Below are 27,019 nucleotides of genomic sequence, written 5' to 3'. Positions count from 1 at the left end.
TTTAGCATGAGGGACCAGCTCTGAATTGTAGTGAGCTGCCACTGGTTAAGCACTCTTTTCCTGTGAAATTCAGCCAAGAGCACCTTCACTGAATAACAGTGTAAAAATCTATCTCCACAGATAAATTCTTCGCAGCTCTTGTCTTCAGCACTTCCCTCTGTAGGACATTTCAAGACAGCAAAAGCAAAGTGTCTCACTCATCAGAGTCTGGGGAGTTTGTGTGACACTGGTGTTTATCCTCTTTGCTCTCTTGGACTGGTCCTGCCCAGACAATGAAAACCTTTTCATCTCATCTCTCTAGAGCACTAACAGAGATCAATAATTCTGCTTGATCAAATGGAAAATCTCTGGGGTCTTGTGAATCATGTGCTGGCAGCTTTATTTAGATGGAAATCTATGTTCATCCCTGGGAAGCCTTGCTTTATGAAACGATTTTCTGTAACATTCAGACTTCAGATGATCTTTCAAATAATTTCTAGGCTGAATGAGTTAAAACACAGGTGAAGTTTCCCTGCTGAATGATCAGCTCAAGCACAAAACCTGACCTGACAGATCTGGATCAGTTTTAGAAGTCGGCTGCAAAATGTTACATCAGTGAGCAAGTTAATCCTAAGGCAGGACCTGAAAGCTTCTGTTTTTCTTCAAATGTTTCCATTTTCATTAGTACTACAGGGCATGTCAGGCGAATCCTGCCCTTTGTTACTTGTGCAGCCCGATTGCAATTAAGCTAACAAGTCTGCTGTAGTACAGGATGGTGTCCAAACCCTTTTCATAGCTGTGGTAGCTCAGGAAGAAGAAAGCAAACCCTTAATTTGTCACTGAGGTAAGCATTTATCGACTGTGGGACCAAAGGAAGGTCAACACATCTCTGCTGTTTCACAACTACAATGGCACTTTAAGCCTCCTGATACCACTTTGATGCAGACAATGGCCATTACCACTATTTCATGAATATGAGAACAGACACATAGAGGAAAAAAAAAAAAAAGAAAAAAAAAGAAAAAGAATTTGCACGCAGCCCCAGAGCAGAGCAGGATTAATGCTCAGAGGCTGCTGGCTCCCAGCACAGGCTCAGTGCCCACACCATCACTCTCACCCACATCCCCATCCCCTCACCCTCTGTCCTGATTCCAGCTGGTCACCTCCTCAGCACTGCTGTCCCCTTCCAAGGCCTGTGTTTGTTATCACCTTTCCAATCTCCCACTCCACCACTCGCTCCCCACGGCTTCCCCCTTCTGCACCCTGCAGCGGCAGGCAGAGAGCCAGAGCTGCTGTGTCCAAGGAATCTTGTTTTCCAGATCCCACAGGGAGCAGAACCAGATAGGTAAATGATGAAAAACAGTGCCCCACGTTGCCAATCTAATTTATCATATTTTGAATGCAGGTATTAAAAATATGAAAATTATTGACTCTCTCTCGTCCCATTTAGTGGCACCTTAGACTGCTCATTTGAACTTTGCCTTAGAAGTCTGTTTCCAGAATTAACTGCTGATTTTACATTACATCCTAGACTGACTATTTCTCACCATAATCTCCAGCCCTCTCTGCTCCCTGTAAAACATTTCAATTTCTGAAAAGGCTTTAAACAATATTAGGAAGAGAATCTGATAGTCTATGCTTCTAGGCTGAACCAAATTCAAAACCACTGTACAGTCTAAAAAAAATATTTTGTGGATCAATCAAAGCTTAGTTCAAGAAAGGGAAGATGCTGCCTTTAAGGTCAGAGGAATCTCCCACTTTGTGGAAGAGGCTGAGGCAGGCAGGCCGTGCTGAAGAGCAGAGAGGAGACTCTCAGAGCCTGGCCAGGTTCACACAATTGCAGCTCTCTGCGCCCCAGCACAGAGCACCTGCATGCAAATGCAGCAGAACCAGCCCAGGGGCTCCCAAGGGAACCACTTGCCATAAGTAAATGCACTTTGACAGCAGCTCCTAATAAGAGGAAGGAAATGAGGGAGAGAAAGAAAAGTGATAGGAGACAAAAGGACTTTATAAAACCGGGCTTTATTGCTTTCATTTGCAGCATTTTCCCTTTGTTCTGTTGAGCCTTCCAATTCCAGATACTGCACAAAAGAGATACCTGTCTAAAAAAGTTTATTTCAATCTGAAACTGACTTCTAAGATGCTTCACTAATTCAACAGCCCATTATCAGGAGCAACAATGAGCTACCTCTAATTAATTTGGTGCAGCCCTTGCTTCTGATACCAATCAAATCAATATTAATGGGGAGTTTGTGCTCTCTCATTACAGCACAAAAAGGGTACCAATCTTCTCATGAAGATTTTTGGACCATAAACTGTGTTTGAGGTCAGCGTAGCTGGCTTCTTCCCACACCCTTTTTTTCAATCAGAATGGAAAAAAATATATAATGACGTGCTATTTAGTACCTGGATAAAAATCTACACTCAGGCTTTCTACACCAAAAGACTGAAACCAGTTCAATATGAAGAAATCTCAGTCTAAGAAAATAAAGATTTTAGTAGCTCGCAGAGCTCAAATTAAACACTTAAATAGGTAACACTAGATATTTCTCATGCTGCCTCACATTTCTCTATTTATTTTTATCTGCAGGATCAGGCGTGTTAGAGAGGGAGGCCTGGTAAGAATTGCCTCAGCCATCATTCTTGGTTACTTACATCTGTGGTCAATTTTCCACACTTTCTTCCATAAAAGGTAAACGAGGCACTGTACTTGCAACAGGATAATCTAAACAATATGAACAATGTTACTGTTGAAGACCATCTGGCTCATCAAGCACAGCTCCAGACTTTTAACTCCTTGAATAAAGTGTGGAACCCCACAGTGGTTTTTGTTTTTTGGGTTTTTTTGGTTGGTTTTTTTTTTATCCAAAATTCATTTTCAAAATGGTAAAAGTAGAGGTCCTGGAGACAGGAGGGATTCAGACAGGGAGAAAACTCAGTTTCAGGTTTTATCCTTTTTGTATCTTATGTATGTTGCAATCCAGGCTACATACAAACACTCGGACGTCAAATTTTCCTATTAAAAAAAGGACTCCAGGAGTAACTGGTCTGTGTGGGGTTGGTGTTCCAGAGGGGAGACAAGAGGGTTAAGTATTTCATAACTCACTTCAACTTAATGGCCTGATTCTGCCACTTCTTAAAAGGTAATAAAAGTCAAAGGAGGGTCACCAGGAATTAGAGGAAAACAGGGGGGAGGGATAAGGGTGCATGCGACCAAAGAAGGCTTTTGCTAATTGCACCCACCATTTCTTATCTGTAGATAAATTACCAAGTGGCGGCTCTCAGGGAGAAGAACGTGCAAGCAGCTCAGGAACAAAACAACCTGGAAGAGGGCGAGCCAGCAGGGAGAACACCCAAAGTCCAAAGGGCAGAGGAAGCACCGGAGCTGTTCCTGCCCCATCCTCAGAGGCAGCCATGGCTCTGTGCCTCAGTTTCCCCAGCGGAGCTGTGCCAGGGCTCACCTCAGCTCTGGAGTACAGAAGGGCAGCCAGTCGTGGCTTACAGCAAAACAGACACACAGGAGTTAAATATTCTTACACTCCCAAAAGGCCACAGACATAAAAACACGCTTGGTTTTCAGCTGAGCAACACAAAGAATTTGATTTTGTCGTGGGTCTCTGTTCAGTTTTCGCTCAGCTCCCTGATTTCTCTGTGCACAGAGTGGGTTAAAAAGCCCTGTAAGCCTTGGCTGTAACAGGGCAGGGCTTTGGTCCTCAAGGGGGCTGTTATCCTCCAAAGAAGTTTTAATGGCATTATAAAAACCAAAACAAAACAAAACAATAAAAACATCCAAAACAAAACCAAAACCCCACAACCAACTGGTTGTTGAAATACTTCAATGCTTTTTATTTAATTTCTAAACATATTTTTGGAAAGGAAAGCAAAGAAAATGAATTAGACCATAGCTGGATTTTTTTTCTTTTTGTGTAAACACAAAAATTAATTTTCATATTCAGCGGTTCCTTGCTTTAAATTCTGCATCTTGCTTTAACTAGAAACATCAGCCTATCTGGTTTCTAGGTAGAGCACACACAGGGCTGAACCTTCCCCTACAGTTACTTCTTCCAGCCACTCCCAAAAACATGTGCCCACAGCCCTTTTTCAAAGTCTACTCTAATTTAGATCTAATTTTCATTGAAGCTAATATATCATAAGCCCACTGCAATATGTACTGACATACATATGCTGAATTCTTGGCTTACAAAATCATTTTAAGATGCAAGAAGGACTTTTAAAAATTATTTTTAAGGAAATTGTATTTAATATATGCTCATGACTCATCAAATGAAAGGAAAAAGCAATGTTACAGTAAGCAAGATCAGGCAGTTTTATGATTAATGGGGTCAAAAAGTTAGAATTCATGTTTAAAACCTTGGTTACTCACACTGAAACAATTAACCCTATCTATCGAGCATCAGGCCCCAAAAAACAAAGCAAAATTTCAGAAAGAAGCAACTCTGTGTTACAAAACACTTATTTTGGTGTGTGCTCCTTCACTTCAAAAACAGAGCAACAGATTTCACTTCTTTATCAAGAGATTCTCTGGGTGTAACTCAGAGAACTTCCAAAGCAAATCTGGCTTTGAAGCTGAGACGTTAGAGTACAATGTATAAACTAGGCTTGCCCTAATGCCTATTTTGCTGCAAAAGCACCCTGTTTTCTGCTGCCCCAACATAAAGACCCTTTCCTCCTACTTGAGCTAATATTAGGATTTGAAAAATGAAAACAGAAGTCATTTGATCAGCAAGGAATCTGCAGCCAAAACCTCCCGTGCGATTGTGACAGCCCCGGTTACAGAAGCGCTGCCAATTGTATCGTAGCTCAGAGAAAAATAATTCCTTTATGTTACCCTGCTTTTTAAAGATTTTCTAAGCCTTCTGATGTTTACTTTCTTGTAATGAACCTCCTCACATATTATCTGTAAATAACTTACTGTTTTGCATTCTTTTATGGAAGAAGAGAAATTTGATGGACTGTTGGTTTGTCCAGTGTCATTGGAGAGGTGGCACTGTCACCCTCCAATCCACTGCCACTTTTGGAAATCTATAAATGTTGGAGTCAAAAAATAAACTGTTTTTTCTGCCTTGAGAACAGCAGCGTGTCCGTGTCGTGTTGTTTTGTGTCTTATAGTAACATTTAAATCAATTTTGCTGCTAACTTGACTGAGTGTTCATGATATTGATCATCAAATGCACTGTAAGCAGCTCCTGGATTTTAATTAAGAGCATTCCACAGGAATAATGATAACACGTGCTGAGTGATAAACATATAAGCACTAATGCTGTTCTGTAAAGCCTTAAATTACACGCTCCACTGCGCTGCATTTAAATCCTAGAAGACACTGGCACCAATTGCTGGGATTACAACTTTCAATTAAACCTAGAACTAAATTGCTGGATTTCTAACCATTTCTTTAATCCACACCTGTCTGCTAAGCCTTTCACCACATTCACACTCAATAACCCTTAACATTTAACATTGAGAAAGCTCAAAGGTTCTTCCAAATTTAATCCCCGTCACCGCTCCACTTCACACATCTGGAAACTGAGGCACACAATAATTAAATATCCCAAACTAATGCAGGAACCTGTGCCATGGCCACTGCTTTTGAAAGGGGCAATTGCACCTTGTTCCACACTTGTTGATCAATCTCACTCCCACCTGATCATCACCTCTTGTGTGAGTATTCACATGGTAAATTATGCCAGGAAAGAGCTTCAGATTAAAACTGAGGGGTAAAAGGAGTTAGTGCATGTAAATGAACACAGCTGGAGCCATTATTTATGAAGCACCTCTGGGTGGGCACATTTCTAGACTTCCTCTAGACCTTTCTATATTGACTCAGCACAATCAAAGTCTACAGCTGCCTTTGAAAACCTCAGTCATGTTCTCATCTAATTGAAAAGAGATAAAAGAAGAAAACAAAACCAAAATATCTTTTCCTCCTGATTTGGGATTGTTCTCTAGATTCATTTAGTAGCCTGGTAAAAAGTGATCTATTGAACAAATATGCTCTGGGCATAAGATCTGTCACAAATCAAAATTATTGAGAATGATTCTGCCTTTCACCCAATGTATGATATATCTCATTAGGTATATTGAAATCCTTCTACACACCAGAAGAAAATGGTCTGAATATTTTGAGAAGTGTGAAGCTAACATGTATCACTTCTGAGGAAAAATATTATCCTCTCCTTTTTTGGTTGTCATCACAAAAGTACGTAGTTGTTTCCTGCAGATGAAATCCCTGAAACTGCACATTCTAGTCTGTACTCGGCAGTAACTGCTTTGAAGCAAAAATAAAAATTCTTGGGTTGCAGCTTCTTGTGCAAAGGTTTCCATGTCAGTAACAACAACGAATGTAACACTTTTAAAGCCTGATGAACTAGAAGACAAGGAGGACTCTGCTAAACACAAAATCCCTGACAGTGCCTGGGTAAAACAACTGAAGAAAACCGCTGCAGCTGCTTGTACTGTCTCTAGGTTTTGGCATTTATTATTTAAGTTCAGTGGAAACTGTTCAGCCTTGAAGTAGACTGACTCATGCACTTTAACTTCCAATTTCCTGCAAACAATCCATTAGTTTTTGGCAAGTTTCATACTGCTCAGTACTTCCCTGAAAAGGGCAGCTCCCAAACTCTACTGATTTCTGCAGCATTTTTTCAGTTTAATCAAAGCAGAATTTGTACTTGTGCCCTTGCAATACTGAGTGTGATCCCCACCTGAAGGTGTCTGACACACTTATCAGAGGCAGATGAATGACTTTGCTTAGAAAGGTTCTCTTCAAATGTACTTGTTGGGACAAATCCTACTGGGCCTGTACTGTATGGGCATTTCTCAGAGCTTAGATGTGCACTGTTAAGCTTTACCTGACAAGGAAAGCAAAAGAAATATTTTCATACTACCTACACCTCTCCCAAAAGTGCACTACCTACCCTTACATTTCTCTGCTTTTATAACAGCTGAAATTAGTTACTTGCTAAATAAATGCTAATTCCATCATTTGTAGCTACAATGATTTTAAAATTTCGCATTCCCTTCAAATACTTTGTCCCCAAGTGATATCTGAAATATGTCAGTAACTCAGAATGGAAAATAACTGTGGTAGCTCCATTGCCACCAGTTGGTAACTGTATATAAATGTGGTCTAGTAAGCAGGGACTAGTAAAATAATTCTTCCATCCCCAGGATGCAATTATTTAAAAATGAGAAAAGAGCTGAAAGCATCAACATAAATACATGTGCATACTGCTTTCAAAGCACTCAGTGGGATTCCAAATCTCCAGTTTAGTTGACACAGTAGAAGAGCTTTCCACATTAAAATTAATTTTTTTTTATTCTGTGCACCTTGCAGAGGTGTGTGGTGCTGGAATCTTGAGTTTATCCACATTCTAAAAAAGCTACAGCAAACAGCAGCACAGATTTTCTCACCTCAGCATACCAAACCTCCATCTACACAAGGCAATCGTAAATAGGTTGCACAGTTTTCATGTTCATTCAGGGCCTCAGCCCTCTCTCCTGGGACTGTCAGCAAGCACAATTGAATAACTGCGATGTGCAAACTGCTCCACTCTTTATAAGAGCTGAGCCCATCTCACCCAAGGGGTTTCACTTCAGTGATACAACCATCAAATGGGCAGTGGCCATCGTGGCAGTGTCCCCATGCCATCTAGGCAAGGTGGTCTAGTAGCAAAAAGTTTACCAAAATGTAGAAGCAAGCTCTAGAATGTTTTGAAAGGCTTGTTTGTAAGTGTTTCAAAATACATTGTGACTACCAGGTGATTTTCCATATTGTGGGAACTGAAGTGGTTATGGCTGTGGAACTTAAGCACCTAGACCTGCTATGTTATTTGTGTGTTCAAAAGACACCTACCAGTTAAAAATGAGCAAGATAATAAAGCTCTACAGGTGCCTGCATTCCAGCTGAGAGAAGCCCAACAGGCATTTCATTCCCTGCTGCTGTACATGAACACAGGCATAAACCTGACTCCAACAGCAGGTGCTTATTTCCCAGCTTCCTCTCCCAAGCCAGACTGTGCACAGGTATTTCCACTGTAAATAAGATACTCGAAGATGGCAGACCAAAGCTGTAGCAGTTATTACTTACTGCTGAGGGTACCTTTTTTTCTGCACAATTATGTGATGTTTCATAGCAACTCCAAGTTTGTATTATTTCTTGGTATGTGTGTTGTTATCCTCCACCTCAGAAAGAACTTTCTCCTACCTTGCTGAAGCCCCTGGGAAGTAGCCCCAAAGACTGGTTAAAAGTTCAGACAATTAGCATAAGCTTTCCTTTCCTTTTTCCTTTCCCCTTTCCTTTTTCCTTTCCCCTTTCCTTTCCCCTTTCCTTTCCCTCTTCCTGTCAGTTTTTTTTAATAGACTCCCATTCCCCCACTTTTAAAAATGTGCAATTTCTTGCAGCTTTCCTTAAGGCTGACAGCTCCATTCCCTCTTTGCACTCCATTTCCAAGCCTTAGCAGAGAATGTGCCTATTTAGTCCTTCAGCTCTGCCTACTCTGACACGATCCATGTATGCACCTCTCTGAGCCATGAGTGCATTCATGACTTGCATCTTTGACTTGTCTGCTTGCAGGCTCATTGTCAGGAGGGGAATTAAGTGGTTTGTCAGACTGATCCCAAGTGCTTAGCATCTCAACAGCGTGAAGTTTTACTCCACTGAGTAAGAAAACATTTCCCACAACTTCATCCCTCTAGCCATGATAAGTGACTACATACAATTCTACTTCCATGACAAAAGAATAAAACGTACAGACATCCTTATCTCCCTGGGATTTATTACTGGAGCTGGAGACTGATGGTTTGAACTGGGGAAGTGAATGAAGCAGAGCTGGCACGCCAGTCATCCAGGGGTTAAGCTAATTTGTTAGTGCCCTTGCTGTTTCTTGCTGTCAGCCACAGTGCATCCACTCTTTAAATTCTGAAAAGAACACCGACCTTTAATCTGTGGTATTAGTTCCTTTGACAAAATGGAAGATTATGTCTTTCTCCCACAAGCCTTCATGCGAAGCTTAGCCAGCTTCCATCTGGTCTGGCTAATTAAATGTAAGTTAACATTAAGTTAAGAGCCAGCTCCAGCCCACAGACCTTCTATTCTGCAACGGCAGATTTATTAATTGCCTGAACTATTTGAGTATTTAATACCAATTTTTGATTACTTCTATTTTCTTTGCTCTTTCATGAAAACGGGGAAATGTTTTTGAAGACATATTTGCATAATTTCAGTTCAGAAACACCAAACACCAAGATGTGCTAATAAGATTCTGAGCAGCCATAACACTGTCAGGTTTTTTCTTCTGTATTTGACATGTTAATAAAGTACCATCATAACAGTGTGAAGGATCTGCCTATTATGTACAAGATGTGGAATCATTGGAGCTGCACACTTAAAGCTGGCCCTGACCCACAATCTGGCCCTACATGTACTAAAACTACAGCCAGTTGTTGTATTCCTTATTCAGTCAAAACTTTCCTTGACCTTAATGGGCGTCCTGTCTGAATGAAGAACAAAGGGATTACTTCTAATATGGGAAGCCAGTAATTAGAATCATGCCCACAGCTGACTTTTGATAAAATTAATTTGTAAAAATGAAAATACAAAGAATTTACAAAGCCAAAATCGTGCTTTGCACTGTTTTAATATTAACTCTATGTAGGTCTGGTGCCTAATCTATTTCACTGTATTTAACATTAGATGTTAGAGAAGAAATATATACACTTCACTATATATACTTATATAGAGTATATATAAGAAATATATACACTACACTATACACTTCAAGACTTTTAAAATAAATAATACAGAGAAGTTAGATTTATAATTTTTTTTTAACACCTGACATTACTTTGAGAAAGACTGTTATTATGTCAAACATCTTAAACCTCTTAACCAAGCCTTCCTTCTTTGGGATAGAGTCAAAGATCACATTAAGAAATGTTATTTCTTCATATATCTATTTAATATAATTCCGCTGCTACTGCATGTAAAGCATATTAAAAATTCAAACCCAAGGTAACTTCTACCTAGTTCACATATAAAAACCAATTGACCAACCAAAGAGCCCCAACCAGTTAAAAGTTCAGTTTCGTATTAAAATCTAAGCTGTATCAGGACACACATCAGAGCGTTAAAAAACCAACAAAAACTGTGAATGGCACGAAGCTGCCTAATGGAGCAAGACTAACCACAGAAATGAGGAGACCACTGCTTCCTTCCACTTCTTTGCCTGCAGAAGATCACATGAGAAAATCAATTCACCTTTTCTGCCTCAGTTGCCCAAGCAGATGGTGCAGGGAGAACAAACATTTCTCCTTTTCTGATCTCACCTGAAAATTCTCAGGTGTTTCAGTCAGATGAGATGTTCTGTGTAAGGCCAGACTGTTACCAGCTAATATGTTGGGAATAGCAAAGGACAAGCAATTTACTTCTAGGAGACTCTGAAAACAAAACTGCTATTTTAGAGGGTGCAAGACCAACAACAGCATTTCTGACTATCTGTTTATAATATGGGGTTTTCTTATCAACTTATTCTCTCATCTATCCATTAAATTATAATGACCTGTTTCCAAAAAGCCCAAACAATCCAGACCAAAAACCCCAACCCCCTTCTCATAAGCTTTCATTCTCTGTCCTATCTTCTGTCCTGCTTACTTTACATTTGTGTTCTCTCTGTGTACACCAACTCTGTTTATTTTGATAGCTTACCCTGGGAATGCTGTTCTGCACAGAATTATCTTTTACTCAGGCAAAAGGAGAATGTCTGATAAAACCCACATGGGGAACTCCCTCAAAAACGAAATACAAGGGCCCAAATGCAATCTGAACGTATGGTTTGACTCTAAGGCCTTTCTGCTGCAGGCCATTAGGATGCAGCTCATTTTCAGGATAGCAGGCGTGCACTGAGGATCTGCCAAGCTCCACTGTGACACAGCAGCAGCCGATTCCTGCGGATCCTGGCACTCGGGCTGCTCGCACCGGCTTTCCTCGTCAGCTGGAGCCACCTTGTGCCCTGCACAGCACCTGCACCCTGAGGCTGCTGAGACAAAACCGGCCGGGCATGCTGGCTCCTTCTGCATCACACAACAACGCCTAAAAAACATTTACTCGGGTTCTACATCAACCCTTTCGTTTGGGAGTCACCGCAACAAATCGGTTAAGGATGATTTATTTGCGGGTAACTATTTCAAGTCAGTTAAAAGTGAACAGGATAATAAAGCTGCAGATCAACTGGATGCTGATTATTTTGTTTCCAATTCAACCCACCACTGCAGTAAGGATTTACGAGTAATGCAGGACCCTAAGTCACCTGAATACCACCTCTATTTTCCAGTTTATTCCATGTCTTTACATATGACTGAGAATTATAACAAAGCAGTGACAAGAATGCGAGACCACGAGCAGCTCTGCTGCCAGTTTTACTTTTCAGTCAAACAGCAAAGTCTCTTTCTCTGCAGTAATGAATTTGAGTGCACAGCATAAGAATGCTTAAAAGTGCTGCAATTCAGATTTGGCCGCTAGCCATAAAATTCTAATGCAGCTTTCAAGCATGCCTAAAGTCAGAGTTCATTTTTTTTGGTCTCATTATAAAATAGGGATCACATGAATCAAATAGGTGTGGACGAACTTCCAGAGGCTACTGGGGCAAATTATGACTTGGGCCCAAATCTACTCTATTCCTGTTATTCTGACAGGATCAATATCAAGTGTAGTGAGGATATGAGGCTACTGAGCCAATAGATATCTCCTTTCCTTCTCAAAGCAAGAGTGATGTTCTTTATTACAAGTGGGTAGGACAGATGTGATCACGCCTTCTAATAAAATTAATACTTATCATTTAAACACATGAGACCTGACATTTCTTCTTAAACCTGAAAGCATAAGCCACAAAAACCCACAAACAAACCACAAAACCCAAACCCCTGAACTACACAGTTAGAATGAAAAGTGTTCTGACCTTTTACCATTCTTCTTCTTCATGCATCCTGACGACAAGTTAGGCATATCATCTTTTGAATTCAGCTCTGCAATACATTATACTGCATTTACTCTGAGCACTCTGACATTATCATTATCTTCTTTTGTGCCCAACAGCAACTGCAGCTCCTATAATACCATTATTGTAATTAAGAACAATCTGAACCATTGACAGCAATGCCTCGTTTGCTCTAGAATCCCCTGTGCATTAGTGTTCTTCTAAACCAATATTTCACTATTAATAGTTTGCTACTTTAGAACTGCCTACGGTTAAAAAAAAAATAAATAAATTAGGCCTCAGCCTAACTCAGTGGCCAAAGAAAAAACCTGCTAAGAAAAAAATAAATGAAAGGCTGTGCACTGGCAAACTGTTACACTTTTCTTTACATGTGTTGAAAATGGATTCACACCCTGCCAACCCATTCAGGCCGTTACCCAGGTGAGGAGGCTGATTTTGGCTTGCTTCAAAAGGACCACCTGGACAGATACAAAAGAAAACATCTCTTCTCCCACTAAATGTACCCAAAGTCTAAACTCTCCCTTTCATTAATGCAGCTCACAGTTGGGTAAGTAGGGCACAGCAATTTAGGCATTCTTGCCTGGGAGATTCTGACCCTAACGCCGGCCCTGCAGCACACGCGCTCTGCAGGCTGCCTGCACCCTGCCCATGTGTTTGCTGAGGGGACACCTGCCTGTCCCTTGGCCAGGAGGTGCTCAGCCACAGCCCTGTGACCAGCTAACACCCCTGACACGTTAACATGCACCTCTCAGAACCCAGAAAGCCCACAAACAGCCCCGTCATCAGAAGCAACTTCCATTTGCCCTCTGCAGTAAAGGAGAATGCTTAATTCTACCAGAAAAGAACCCAGCAATCATTACCTGCATGCTGTCTGTTACCACAGCTGGTAGATGTGTAGTAGATGTGAACATGGGAAAGCACCCTACAAAGATGACCAAACAAACATGGCTAGTGGAAAAGAGCTGGTAACTCCCAAGGAAATTTGGATTGATGTGGTGGCAGACTTTTTCTGTTTGTGAACACGTATTTCACTGAAAAATTACCAACCTTATGTTAAAGGAATATTCAGGAAATGGCAATGCTCAGGCTACGTTTGGAATTTTTTATTCTTTCAAAGCTTTTGCAGTGTGAGATTGTATTTTTATGTCTGGGAAATCACTACAGGGCTGGAGCTGCTTCTCTCTGCACCAGATGGGGAACAGTGCTCACTGACAATTGTTGCACCTCTCTCCTCCTAAAGTCCCTTTTCCCAAGTGGGACTTCATGGGTTTCCCTATGAATAAAAGCTAATATCACCCATCAATGGATCAGTGCCACAGACTGCTCTACCACTCCACTGCAAGGGCAAAGAACAGGAGCAGCTCTGTGCTAAGCAGGAATCAGAGAAGCCAGAGGGACTTAACCGTAACTGCAACTACCAAGAATGACCCACAGAAATTCATATTCCAGGTGTTTTCTTTCACAAAAATAATTATCTAAGAAAAAGTTACATATTGTCAACCATGGTACACTGTGTGCTGCTTGACACAAAGATCAATAAGAAGTCAGGAAGGGAAGTGCTAAGATTAAAAGGAAAGCAGTATTGCTAAGTCAGGACCTTCTGTGTTAAACCCACATATATGATCAGAACATTTCACAGCACCACATGCCATTATTTCCCATGGACTACTACAAAACTGAAAGGAAACCAGAGCATTTGGGAGACTGTAGAGCTTTGTTATTTCACCCTGCAGTTCTTTAGCATTTTGAGAAAGATGACTGCTTGCTGAACAGTGGTACAGTCTAGAGGCAGGTGCAGGATTTGGGTGAACAGATGGTGGCTAATCTTCCTAATACAGCTCTGCCAGCACAACTCACTCTTGACCAGTCACATCCCTAGGTTTTTTCTGGCCCTTGGTTTTCCCTGGCCTGAGCACAGCTTTTCAAGGGGTAGTTGCAGAGTAGACTAAGGATTCACAAAAGGCCATTGATCTGATTTTGCTTGTGGTCCAAGACATCTTTTGTTTGTATTTCAGTTTGGTCACTAAAGTGAATTAACTCACTGGTGCACTCAACACAGACATACACACCCAATTCCAACAGGGACAAAGGTATTCAAGCCAAATAACATTATCTATTAGTAAGTATTAGCACAGCAAGCAGAAAATGCATGAGGATGCATGCAGAGAGCAAGGCTTTGCTGCTCAGTGCTCCAACTACAGAGCAGCACAGGAACTCCTACAAGCTGGAGAAAGCAGACAGAACACACAGAGAGCAAGCTACACCTTCAGCCCCAGCCCAGCAACTGCTGACTTCACCCACAGCAACACCAGCATTTTGCTGAAAAAGACTGCACAACTCTGGATTAAGTTATTAGGAAGCACTTGATCTCAGATACAGTGACACAGCAAACAAACTGGACTGTCCTTATCTTAATCTCCGTGAGAAAGGCAGAGAGGCCAGCACTGAACAGTTCTGCAGGGAGGGCATCATTTAATGGTTGGCACAGGCATTAAAGAAAGAAAATAAAAATTAGGATACATCCCAGAGATTCTGTCCAAGGGAGACTTCTAGAAGCACAGACCTGTACTTACAGGAAGCTGCCTTTAAAGTGAGGGGTTTCAGAAGATGTAAATCCAGTCTTGGCCTCTAGCTCTTCTCTTACCTTCAGGGCAGATTCCTTTAAATGCTATGGGAAATATCAGAGCTCTAAAACTCCGGATTGTCTCGACAGCTCACTCACTTCACTGAGGGTGAAAACTTTATCCTCAGTTGAGCACCTCATATTTATTCTACAGCATTACTCAATTATATCCACCTTCACTCTGCAAACCAGATATTTGTTTTTATGAGGATGATCTAAGGGAATGCGTGTTTTAAATCTGGAGGTGTAAAGGAAAAATTAGCACTGAAACAAAAGTGCATCAATCTGAGCTGGTGCCTAGCTGGTTTTGGTGGGGTTTTTTGGGTTGTTTTTTTGTTAGTTTGTTTTTTGGGGGGGTTGTTGTTTTGTTGGTTTTTTGTGGGGTTTTTTGTTTGTTTTGCTTGGTTTTGGTTTTTTTTTTTTCTCTTTTCCATGGCTCCATCCTGTAATCTGAAAGCACTGGAGGCTCTTCAACCAATTGTTCAATGCATGCTTATTTTTAGCTGAAACCTCAGCTCAGATGATGAAAGAATTGCTGAAATGGGAAAAAGTCAGTAAATAAAAGTCAGGAAATAGCAGCTGACTTCCCATGTAATTTAGGCTTTTGCAAGTCAAATGCAAAGACAAGAGTTCAGTGGCTCTGCTGCCCTCATGCAGGTAGTCAGAGAACAGTAGAATTCTGGTTTGGGTCAGAACAGGAGGTCAAAGCCCAGGGCAGAAATGCCTGGCAGAAATGCCTTCTTTCCAATACTAACAGGAAAGGGCAAGCCAACAGAAGCTTCATAACAGCTTCATAATGCTAACAACATGTCACAACAGGTATTTTACGATTTCTGAACACAAGATGTCTCTGATGGCCTACGTGATTCACACATGGACCACTGGAGACATGTAAGATCCACACAGACTTGCTTTTAGCCCCCACCCCCCATTCCTTTCAAAAAACACTTCTGGCATCCAAAACACCTCACAGCAGTAATTTTCAGAAAATAATAAAATAATCATGCACACACTCAGCTGTACCATGATAGCCCAGCTCTGGATATACACTCAATTACCTGTCTGGCAGAAAAGCTGGCACCTGGGACTCAAACATTCCTGCAGATTTGAGCTGCACATGAAACACACGGACTGAGTATAGCCAGACTGGGCCCTGCATGAACTTTGAAACAATGAACTTTTAAGAATAATTTTAGGATCATATTTTAGTTTTGGGATTCAGAAACGCATTCACAATATTTCATGTCTTTCTCTGAACCACCTGGAGCCAGAGGCTGTTAAAAAGGGGGAAACAAAGAAAGCTCCACCTGGGCAAAGCCCAGCTGGACAGATGCTGAACAGCCCCAAGCAGGGCAGAGATGCCATCCAAATTTATCCCTGGGAGCTCTGTGGCATTCACATTCTCTGAAAAACCCCTTCATCCAGGATTTTTCTCCTGGAAAGCTGAGAAGCCTCAGAGAAAAGGAAAACAATTCTTATCTCATTTGCTTCTCCTGTATTTTGCTCATGTGGAATGTGTTTGGAGATTGTTTACCCACAGGTGATTGTTTCATTGGATTTTGCTGTGAGTTGTTTTCACTCTTTGGCCAATGAGTGCCAAGCTGTGTCAGGACTCTGGAGAGAGTCAGGAGTTTTCATTAATATCTTTTTAGCCTTCTGTAAGTATCCTTTCTGTATTAGTTTAGTATAGTATTCTTTAATATAATATAGCACCATAAAATAATAAATTAGCCTTCTGAGAACATGAAGTCAGATCCATCATTCCTCCCTGCCAATACAACAGAGCTGCACCTACAGGGCCATTGCCATCCCAGCCCAAGCAACAGGAGGGTGCTCAGCTTTCAGAGGCAATTCCCCTCCTCCCCACTGAGCAATCCCTTCCACCAGCACAGCACAGGCCTCCCCAGACAATGCCCCGACAATCTGGCTACAAAGCACACCACCAGCAGCCTGGTGCTGTCCTCCTGAGCAGTTTCTCTCCTACTGCACGTGTGCTCAGAAGGCCTGAAGCACTGAAGTGACAACAAACAAAGCAAGTGGACCTCCCCTCTATTTTTCTGCTTGTCCACTTTCCTTCCACAGAACAGAAGTATTTTATGTCCTTAAGAGAACTCGCTCCAAGGCAGTAATTCCTTCAGTGGTGACGCTAGCAGGTTTTGCCCAGCATCACCAGGGACACGGAAACGTGCAGCACAGAATACAGGGAAAGGATTGTGAGCACATTGCAGGTGGGGTGCAGTGAGGCTGGTGGAGAACCAGACAGCAAAAGCAGCAGCTCGGGCACTCTGATGGCACTGGAGAGTGACAGTAAAGCCTTTCCCACCTCCCTTTCCCCAGGAGACACCACACGCCATCCTCTGAACACCAGCATGAAATTAGCACCCAGGGGCTCATTTCCATCATTCATGACATAAAATACAATGGTAGGACACAGATCACTTCTTCCAGCTCCTGATTTTAAATACAGCATCAGGCAAGAGCAGAGGAAAAGAAAACCTGCTGAGTGTTTCAGCCAGCCCAGAATCTCTCACACGAGAAACAGACAAGCACAAACATCTACTGACACAAAAACCAGTCATTTACAATTGCTGGGCAGTAAGTTGCAGAAACAGGTCCAAAGAAAATGAGTCAATTAAAATCTAGCAGAACACTTCTTCTACATCAAGAAATAAGTTCCTATTTCATTGGAAAAGGCCCAGAGCATGATCTTTCTGTCAGTGAGCCCCACGGTCAAAGCAAAGCATTTTACTCATGGATTGCAGAAAGATAATCATTCTATGTAAAACACCTGAAAAGCTTTCATCAGCCTACATTTACTCTCTGCATTCTTAGATTTTTCTGATTTCATATTATACCATAAAATACATGAAGTAAAGATTAAGAAAGTTAAGGTTATTATCAAAACCCACCAGAATTTACAATATTTTACACTGTTAACATGCTCTTCCCTGAGGCACACAGAGAGGCACACTGCCTACCCCACATACCAAAATTACATCAAAACAAGGCAAACACAAAAAGAAGAAATATCACAAGTGGAGGACAGCAGAAAATTCATTCTTTCTCCTGCCCATCAGCCCCAAATAAACTGGGCAGAAGAGCAGTCAAATTACTGAAATTGATGTCACATCAATTGGCAAACTGACTGAGCCCGTACAATTGCTCTCCACCAAATTCACGGGCTCAAGCTGTCTGTTCCCCATCTGCTCCTCTGCAATTTAAGCAATTCTGAACTTCACTCCCTGTACCCAAATGTGTCACAGATTTATCAGCATGTCAGGGCCCATTCTTTACATTCTCCACTAAGGTAAGCTATTAGGGGGAGGAAATTTTCTGTGTTTATAATAGCCAGGCCAGGAAAATTCAAGGAGGACAATCACACATGACCTTACTAAATCCACCATGAAAAATTCATTAGATAACACAATCTCCACTATCCCCCCCGCCCCCAAATGTCTTTTAAAAAGGCCATTTTGTTCTCTTACATGTGTTTAAAGACATGTTTAGTACACAGTACAGAATACTGTAACAAGCTTACAGAAAATCGAATTTGTGGGCCTTTTTTGCTCATATGATGAGCTCCACCATGTATGTGAACCCCTGACAGATAAGGACTGGGATCCTTCACTAGCATATATGGGGTGGCCAATCTTTAAATGCCTTTCAGCAATAAAGGGGAGGGAACCTTACTAAAAACCACAAACAACTTTTGCACACCACAGTTCAGTTTGCACACAGTCAGGTATTTTAGTCTTCGCTCAGAATTCTCTCACTGCCTAAAAAGCTAATATAATGAATTCCAAACATAGTTAATAATTTGTAATTTAGCTACCTTAACAGAATGCATGCTCCATTTAGAGATGCAGCTGCAGATGCTCTCACAGGGAAGAGCAAAGCACAATGCTCTCATCCTGGAATTACACCACTGGTGATGAGATGCTGTACATGAAAACCAGACCATGGCTCTACGTGACAGACAACATCAACAAATCCAAGCTCCAAATTCCAGATTTTATCAAATACTCTCTAATATGTAATGGCAATGTATTTTCCATATTAACATATGTCTTATGCTATGACTAATCCTTGCTTACATCCTGTGAGATATCTCAAGTATCTCAGGTTATTCTCTTTGTTTTGGTCAGTAACTTGTTCATTTCACTTGTCTAAACTACCCTCACCTCTTCCACTGGTGGACCTCTTACCACTGCCAAGAACTTTGAAATACATAAGCACAGGTTTGCTATGTATGTTATATATATATGTATGCATATAAATTAACATCAATACTGAAATTGCTTTTTATGTTGTACTATATTTTCCCATAGAAAATATGGGAATATTTATATATATGTATATATATATATTTATATATGTATATATATATATAATGCAGATTATTAATGAAGAAAGTTTATGTAGTTCTAGGTGTAGCAGAAATCATATATTTATATATATACATTTATATAGATAAATATACATATATATTTAAATTTATATATTTATATATAAATATATATAAATATAGATAAATATATAAATATATCTAAATATATAAATATATATAAATATATATGTATATTTATTTATATATATAAATATATATATAAATATATGATTTCTGCTACACCTAGAACTACATAAACTTTACTCTCTTCATTAATAATCTGCATTACTCTTCATCATAAAGTCACTTCAGATCCTAAAGGATTTTCATTTGGTGAAGTACTTTGGCACTGGCTCTGTTGTTGCAATATACAAAAGTGTAGTTTTGACAACAATCAAAACCTCGGTTGATGACAAAAATACAAAACTCACAGACATGTAATAGTGTATCACCTACAACAGTTACCCACATATATAGCAGAGATGGTACTAAAGTGTAACCAGCATAGCCCCTACAAGAGATAAAATATATTTTGCATTATTAAAAACCACCAGTTCTTAGCCCTTGTGGTGAAACACTGGAGTAAATCAGTTTGCTTCTCTCCTCTATGTAACAGCAGAATTTACACCAACTGAAAGACATGGAAATTTTCAGATGTCCCTCATGTATCCTGACTTATACTGACCATTTTCCTATCCATCCTGTGTGTAAGCAGCTGAAAAACCACATGCACTTCTATGGCCAAGACCCACCACCATGGGAAACCTGCCACAGGTTGGTCAAAGCAGGAAAAAACCACCCAAGCTCAGATCCTAGATGAACAAGCAAACTGACCTCTGAAATTCCTAGTCAGGCTTCAAAAACACCTGGAGCCCCACAAAAAAAAAACCCAGCACAACTTAAGATGGAACCTATGTGGGCCACAGCCAGCGAGGCACGATGCTCGTTAATTGTTTGCAAACTTGTATGCGTTTTTAGTAGAGAAAAAAATTAAGAATTAAGAAAGAGGACAGGCTTTACAATACGGCTCAAGCCACCTGAATGTGTTAAAACCCATAAATCAATAAAAAGAAAGATAAGATAGCATACTATCAATTTCACCCCTACATATGCTTCCACCAGATAAAGGTCACAAATACACACTCAAGTAAAAATTTAACGGTGAATTTAACACAATACATATTTGTCCATCAGCAAATAACAGTCCTTACAAAGTTAATAAAAAAAAGTCATTTTTAGACAGACCTTAGAAAATTGGGAAACACAAAAGACAAGGACAATGCAGGTTCAAAATTTCAAAAGGACAGATGATAAAGAAATGGCAGGTGCAGGTTTTAATCCATAAATGTAATACATTAATGAGAAGAAGTATGATTTCACAGAATAAATATTCTTGTAAGATTACAAGATAGTGGATAAAAGTAACTGCTGCCTCTAACAGTTTGCTGGAGATTTGTGACTTCAGACCTCCGCCACTAAGGAAAAAAACATTTAATAGTAAGAACAGTACTAACCACAATGTAATGGACATACCTAAACTGCCACAAATAGGCTTACTTAAAGATCTCTAAACACACCTACAGCGTGGACTCATCAAGGAAGACTGTTGCTAGTTCAATGTTGCTAACAGTCACAAATACTCTAACAGTAATTTTGAAAAGTAGGTAATTATTGGAGCTATCATTCTTTACTCTTTCATCAACATCTGGTCCATCTGCAATGACCAGAAAAAGCCAAATGATGTGAGCACAGTTGCGCAACATGGATCTAACTGAAAAGCAAGGCCGTACATCACAGAAAGATGACGTGACAGCTACAGAATGAGGAGCTGAACCCTCCCAAGTGGGGCTGCTGAGCCTCACACCCTTCCTCACACTCACCAGCAATGAATTCTGCTTGAAAAACTCAATGAAGCGACTGTTGCGTTAGCTCTATTTGCATCACATTTAAATTAAGTTCAGCTGTGAAAACGGTGGGTGAGCGAGGGTAAATTTCCATTCTCTCGCTGTCATGGGATTTCACACAGGAAAATTCAGCGAGGGGTGGGTACTAACTCGCATGTACGGACAAAGAACCAGGCTGCTGTGCATGCTCGGCCTTCTCTAAAGGTTCTGTAGAAGTATTTTGCTCAGCACGAGGATAACTGCGCTCCGAGCCGCGGAGGAGCGATCGCTGCTCTGGAACTCGTGTCAGAGGCGTGCATTGCAGAGCGCTGTGTGCCCACGGCACCGCACCGCCGGGTGACTCACACCGGGTTTGGGGGGCCACGGCACCGGGCTCTGGGGTGGCCGCACCCCAGCAGCGGAGGCAAATCCCGCTGAGGGAAAAAATCCCCGTGCGCTCCCAGGCCTGCGGGGCCCGCCGGGCGCCCGGGCCGCTGTGGGCAGCGCTCCTTCCATCCCCGGCCGGGCCCGCAGGCGGACCGCGGGAGCGGCGCCTCACACAGATCCCGCACACACACTCCGGGAGCAGCCCCACACAAACTCTGCACACGCTCCGGGAGTGGCGCCGCACCCAGATCCCGCACACAAACACTACACAAACACTGCACACGCACGCTCCGGGAGCGGTCCCGCACAGAAGGCCCCGGGAATGGTGCCGGCGGGCTGGGGCGGCTCCTCCCTCGTCGCTCGCCTGCCTGCCCACCCCACCCCGCACGTCCTTCCCCGCCAGCCCCTTCCTCCCGCTCCCCAGAGCCTTTTCCTCTCCCCCAGTCTCCTCCCTCCCTCCCCCCCACACAGTAAGGTAACTCCCAGGAAATATGCGAACCTGTTAATTTTTACCTTCCTTGGCTTTTTTCCTCCTGGCCAGCGTGCCGCCGAGCTTGCCCAGGAAGGAGTCATCCTTCTTTCTGGAGGGGGGAGATTTGGGGGTGGGGGACTTGGGGGAAGAAGGGGATTTCTGCGGGGAGGTTGCCATGCTGGGCCAGCCGCCGCCGGCGCTGCGGGACGGAGCAGCGGCACGGCTCCGAGGCCCCGGTGCCGTGGGAGGCTGTTCCCGGCTCTGAACGGAAGCGGAATTATTTCAAGCATTTGAGGCAGCTCCTGCTCCGCTCTCCCGGCTCTCCCGTTCCTTCCCTCCCTCCTCCCGCCCTCCCTCCCGCCGGGGAGGGCCCGCTCGCCTCGCACGGCTCCCGGTGGCCCCGGGCGGTGCGGTAGCCGCTCCGCTCCCGGCTGGGGGCACCCCAAGGGAGCCGGGGCAGCGCCTCGCCCCCCGCTCCATCCTCCGGCCGCGCACAGGGGCCGGGCACAGCGGGGCTGGGTGGGTGAGTGACCCAGGTACCATGGGTGCCGAAGGGTGAAGGTAGGTGTGGGCACAGTGCTCACACCGCTCAGTTCAGCCTCAGCTGCCCCAAAGCGAAGGGCAGCTGAAGGATAGCAGGGTCACAGCTGCCAGCAGATGTTTGTACGTCCATAGGAAAACAGAACCACGGTCAGAGTTGGAAGGGTTAAGGATAATCTAGTTTCCAACACGCTGCCATGGACAGGGATGCCTTCAATTAGACTTGATTGTTTAAAGCCCCGTTTAACCTTGCCTTGAACACTTCCATGGATGGAGTGTCCAGAGCTGCTCTGGAGAGCTTGTTCCAGAGCCTCACCACCCTCCCAATTGTGGGGGCCTGAATATATGTTGTATTGTAAGATCTGTATGGGTCCGAGTTGCTCCAAACGAGCTACAGCTGCAAAGTCCTTAGTTGGGCAGCAGCTGTAGCTCGTGAAGGTAACTGAAATAAATAGGGATCGGTCGAGAGCCCAGGATGAGCCCCTGAGAAGACAGGAAGGGCTGTGCTGCAGAGAATGGAGAAGAGCCCCAGCAGAGAGGCAAGAACAACACTGCAGTGAAGATTACAACACCCAATAAAGAGTTTCTTCCTAGTATCTTGTCTAAACCTACACTTCTTCAAGCCTAAGGCTATTTCCCCTTCTTCTGTCACTACCTGCCCTCGCAAGAAGTCCCTCTGAGGTGTCCTGTAACCCCCCTTTAGGTTCTGGCAGGCTGCTAGTCTCCCTGAAGCATTCTCCAGGCTGAACAACCTCAACTTTCTCAACCTGTATTCATGGGAGAGGTGCTCCAGCCCTCTGAGCACCTTGGTGGCCTCCTCAGGACATGCTCCATCAAGTTCATCTCTCTTGTGTTGGAGGCCCCACATCTGGGCACACAAAAGAACTTATGAAGCAATAAAGTCTCACTAAATAGTTTCCTGCAAGTTAAAGTTCAAGCTTACTACAGACATTTCAGTCTGGGTAACATTTTGCAAAGCTCTTCTGCCTGCTCGTCCTCTGTGTCTGTGGTGAGAAGCAGCGGGCATCGTCATATCCACTGCTACAAAACAAAACAACTGTTGTAGGCAGACCAGTATAAAAAGGCTGTGGAAGGAAAGGTGACTTAACATGATAGATTGCCTATACCAACCCTGCTTTGATTTGCAGATGAGCAGCTTAAGGAAGGTTTAAAACAGATAATTTGCTGTGACTGGTTCAGGAGGCATCCAGGAGTGGAACAGCATTAATGTCATCTGGATGCACTACTTTCACTTACCACTTAATCACTTGATTAACAATTCAGGCAAAAAGCCACACACACTTCATGCAAATATCTAGCGATCCATTAGGCATAATAAGTGAAATGAAATTACCATGAGGATATTTCTAAATCAGCTAATAATTGTTGTGTTTTTACAAGCTGGTAACGTTGGTTAGCTGATGAGGGGTAGACATCAATGTCTATTTGTTGCATGCAGTTCGTGTGTGCCCTGGAAAAAACTCTCTCCATCCATCCTGCTATCAGTTATAAACAGGAATGAGCCCAAGGCTGAGCACAATCCTTTCCTTACATTTGCTCTCTGGTTCTAGCACCAGTTACTGTCTCAGGCCTTTTGTCTTTGGATTTCAGCCTGAATTTCACACACTATTCTCTTTTTGCAGACCATGAGAGCTGCTTATACAGTGTATGTATCATTTTAAATAACATAATAAACGACTGCTTCAAAAGGAGAAATACACACATCATGCACTTTTAAAAATATGCCTGTAAATCTGTGCCATTTACAAACAGAGCAGTGACGCAGCTGAATCTCCATTTGGAGCCAAATGACTATGTATGGATGCCAATATAGGATTTTGTGGGCACAGCAGAAGAGAGAACATTTTTGTAAGCACAAGTGCACTTGCCTTTGTACCCCTGTGTTTGTGGTAAATACAGAAGGAACAAGCCAGATGCCTCACAAAGAGCAGGGGGTACTGAGCTGTGCAGTACAGAGTGGTCAGAAATCAACAAACATTTGTCAATTCCCTCACAAAACTCTTAAAAAGACACAGAGTCGTTCCTATTCCTCAACACTCAGTATATGTAAATTAATGATAAATACAGTGTTACTTGTTTGATAGCCTTGTGAACTATGGGAGTTTGACATCACAAGGTGAAAAAAATGAAATGAAACAAAGTGTTTAAGATGAAATTTATCACATCCGGAAACTCAAATTCTGTGTGCTTTAAGTAATGATGCTAAACCAACAGCCAGATCCTAAGTTGAAAGTTTTGATTTTGGATTTTCTTTCAGGATCTTTGTGCGGTTTTTTGTGTGTAACATTACTGCAGTGTTTTTCCACTTGTGATGGACAGTTACAACATTTTCCCCCTGTATCTCAAATTTAGAATTATATATGGTACCTGACCATGCACAGCTGGTTTTTATTTCTTTTAATATGAGATTAAGATTGGGCATACTCATATGCTGGAATTTAAAGCACAGCTATGATTTCTACTCTAACTTCTTTGATAAAAGAATATTCTGTTTAAACAATATAACAAAATAACATCGTTTTATAATAGTAAGAGAGTGTTTCCAAACAGATTCTAAAAACATACAATGAGCAAAACAGATAGATTAAGATGTGATGAGGAGAAATGTACATGAAAGATAAAAGATAACATGTTGTATACAGGCACAGAAATTAATAATATGAAAGCTTCAGAGGGAAGAAAGTGGGTTTAAAACTTTTTGGCAAAATGGGAACGTCATCCTGGTATTCACTACTTTTGGTAACAAGTTGTTACATCAATTAGTCATTTATAAAAACTGGGCCAAGTTTACCTGTCTTTACAACTGTCCTTCTTGATATAGTTTCAGGAAAAAAAATTCAGTATTATGACTTTTTTTTTCTTAAGAAGTTTCAGTTGTAGCCTTTGTTTGGGCCTGTAGTTATGTTCAGGTGCGTTACACAAATGTTCTAGCAAGCACAATACTGGCATGCAGTGACACCATGATATTCCCTGAAAAATCCCTTCACCAGGATTTTTCTCCTGAGAAGCTGAAAGCCTCAGAAAAGAAATGTAAACAATAATTATCTGATTGCTTGGAATGTGGTCTGGAGGTTGCTCACCAACAGATGCATCTTTGATTGGTGCCATGTGAATTGTTTTTTAATTAATGAACAATCCCAGTCCAGCTGTGTCAGACTCTCTGGTCAGGCACAGGTTTTTATTATTCATTCTTGTCCATTCATTCTGATGTCTCCTCTTTCTTTAGTACAGTTTTAGTATATAATTTCTTTTAATATAATATCATATCATATCATATAATAATAAATCAGTGTTCTGAGAACAAGGAGTCAAATTCTCATCTCTCACCTCATCCTGTGGGTTTCTTCTGTTGCTCATGAGAAGCAACAGAAGAAACCACAATTTTTCTCATAAATATCAGGCAAAGAGATCTGTGTGAAGTCCAGCAAATACCTTGCCCATTTGAAGGAACAGCATTTGCATGCTGCCACGGCAAACCCATTGTGTTAAACAATGCCAAAATGTGTGGTCCATGAAAGCCCAGCAGGGACAGCTTAAAAACAAAAATCTTAACAGCAGCAAAGTCACAAAAGCTACACAGAGTCTCCAATCTGCTATGCCACATCCTGTTACTTGCTCAAGCAAGGAAGAAAACAGTGTAGCTCTCTGGAAAATAACTACTAAACTAATGCAAAAATCTTAGTTGAAATCAGAATGCATTAGTTTACAAAACAGAAGTTTCAAGGCACAAGACCTCTAAATTTGTTTCCTATAGTCAAACACACTGAAAATCAGTGAGGTGTCCCTTTACCTTGGAGGCAAATGGATTGGTCTTGGTTCAAACAGTGATTTACAAAATTGTTTTCCCCAAGCTTTTTACAGAATCACAGAATTGTTTAAGTTTGAACAGACCTGTAAGATCAAGTCCAGCCATTAACCCAGTGCTGCCAAATCCATACTAAACCACATCCCTAAACACCAACTGAGTTTCTTTAGGCCTGTGATGAGGGGAATAAGGAGGGTGTATGCATGCACTGTGATTAGAAGAGCCCCAGTAAATTCCTGTGGTGGCATTCCTATTCTGCTCCTGGGACAGAAAAGTCCACAAGATGGAAGGGAAAGGACATGACAGTGAAAGGAAAATCTCAGTTCAAAGATGCCAGAAATGACACTGACCTCTGAAGGGAAGCAGCTGTCTGTCAGAACCCAGGAAATTCCTCTGGCTGCCCTGGATGGCTCAAGACCCTGCCCAGGGGGCTCAGAGACCTTGGCACAGAGCCCAAGACTCCTGTGCCTTTGATTTAGCCCTTGGAGTAAATTAAATTGCCACCTTTATATGAAGAATTACAAGTCAAAATAATAGTTTGTCACAGGGTGAAAAAATAGATTTTTGGGTTTTTTAGAATGGGGGCTTGGGGTCCCAAGATTCCCTAGGGAGGAATTTGGGAATTTGGGTGTACCCTGTCCTTCTTCTTTCTTCTTCTTGGCCTCCATCTTCTGGGTGATGCTGGCACTTTTAGATGGGTTTAGGGTAGAAGCTCACTGTCTAACATAGGTGATTGGTATTGGGAAGTTATGGTAAATATTGTATATGTAGTTTTTAGTATAAAAAGGTAACACTGCCCGAGGGTGTGTGCCTCTGTCCTGCTGGACAGACCTCAGCTGGCCAGAGAAAGAATTTCATAGATAAAAAACAATAAACAACCTTGAGAATGAGAACTGAAGAGCTCTGACTCC

At 42.0% G+C, this 27,019-nt stretch overlaps 1 protein-coding gene across 5 annotated transcripts in view; it reads right to left on the bottom strand.

The window, feature by feature from the left end:
- PARVA (parvin alpha) overlaps positions 1-22,090 on the bottom strand; it is a 62,136-nt gene extending 40,046 nt beyond the window's left edge. The window contains exon 1 of one of the 5 annotated variants that reach the window (XM_005492048.3): positions 21,784-22,090. In XM_005492048.3, coding sequence (XP_005492105.1) covers positions 21,784-21,919 — 136 coding nt within the window. In that variant the 5' untranslated portion in view covers positions 21,920-22,090. Of the gene's footprint in view, positions 1-11,951; positions 11,977-20,880; positions 21,125-21,557; positions 21,657-21,769 lie in introns of those variants that run through there. The other 4 variants (XM_014270628.3, XM_074543851.1, XM_026796453.2 and 1 more) reach the window with 4 other exon arrangements.
- Positions 22,091-27,019: the final 4,929 nt, after the last annotated feature.

The sequence above is a fragment of the Zonotrichia albicollis genome, chromosome 6, assembly GCF_047830755.1.
Source record: "Zonotrichia albicollis isolate bZonAlb1 chromosome 6, bZonAlb1.hap1, whole genome shotgun sequence".
Taxonomy (NCBI): domain Eukaryota; kingdom Metazoa; phylum Chordata; class Aves; order Passeriformes; family Passerellidae; genus Zonotrichia; species Zonotrichia albicollis.
The sequence above is the reverse complement of the archived record's forward strand: the minus strand, read 5'-3'. Positions and strand labels throughout refer to the sequence as shown.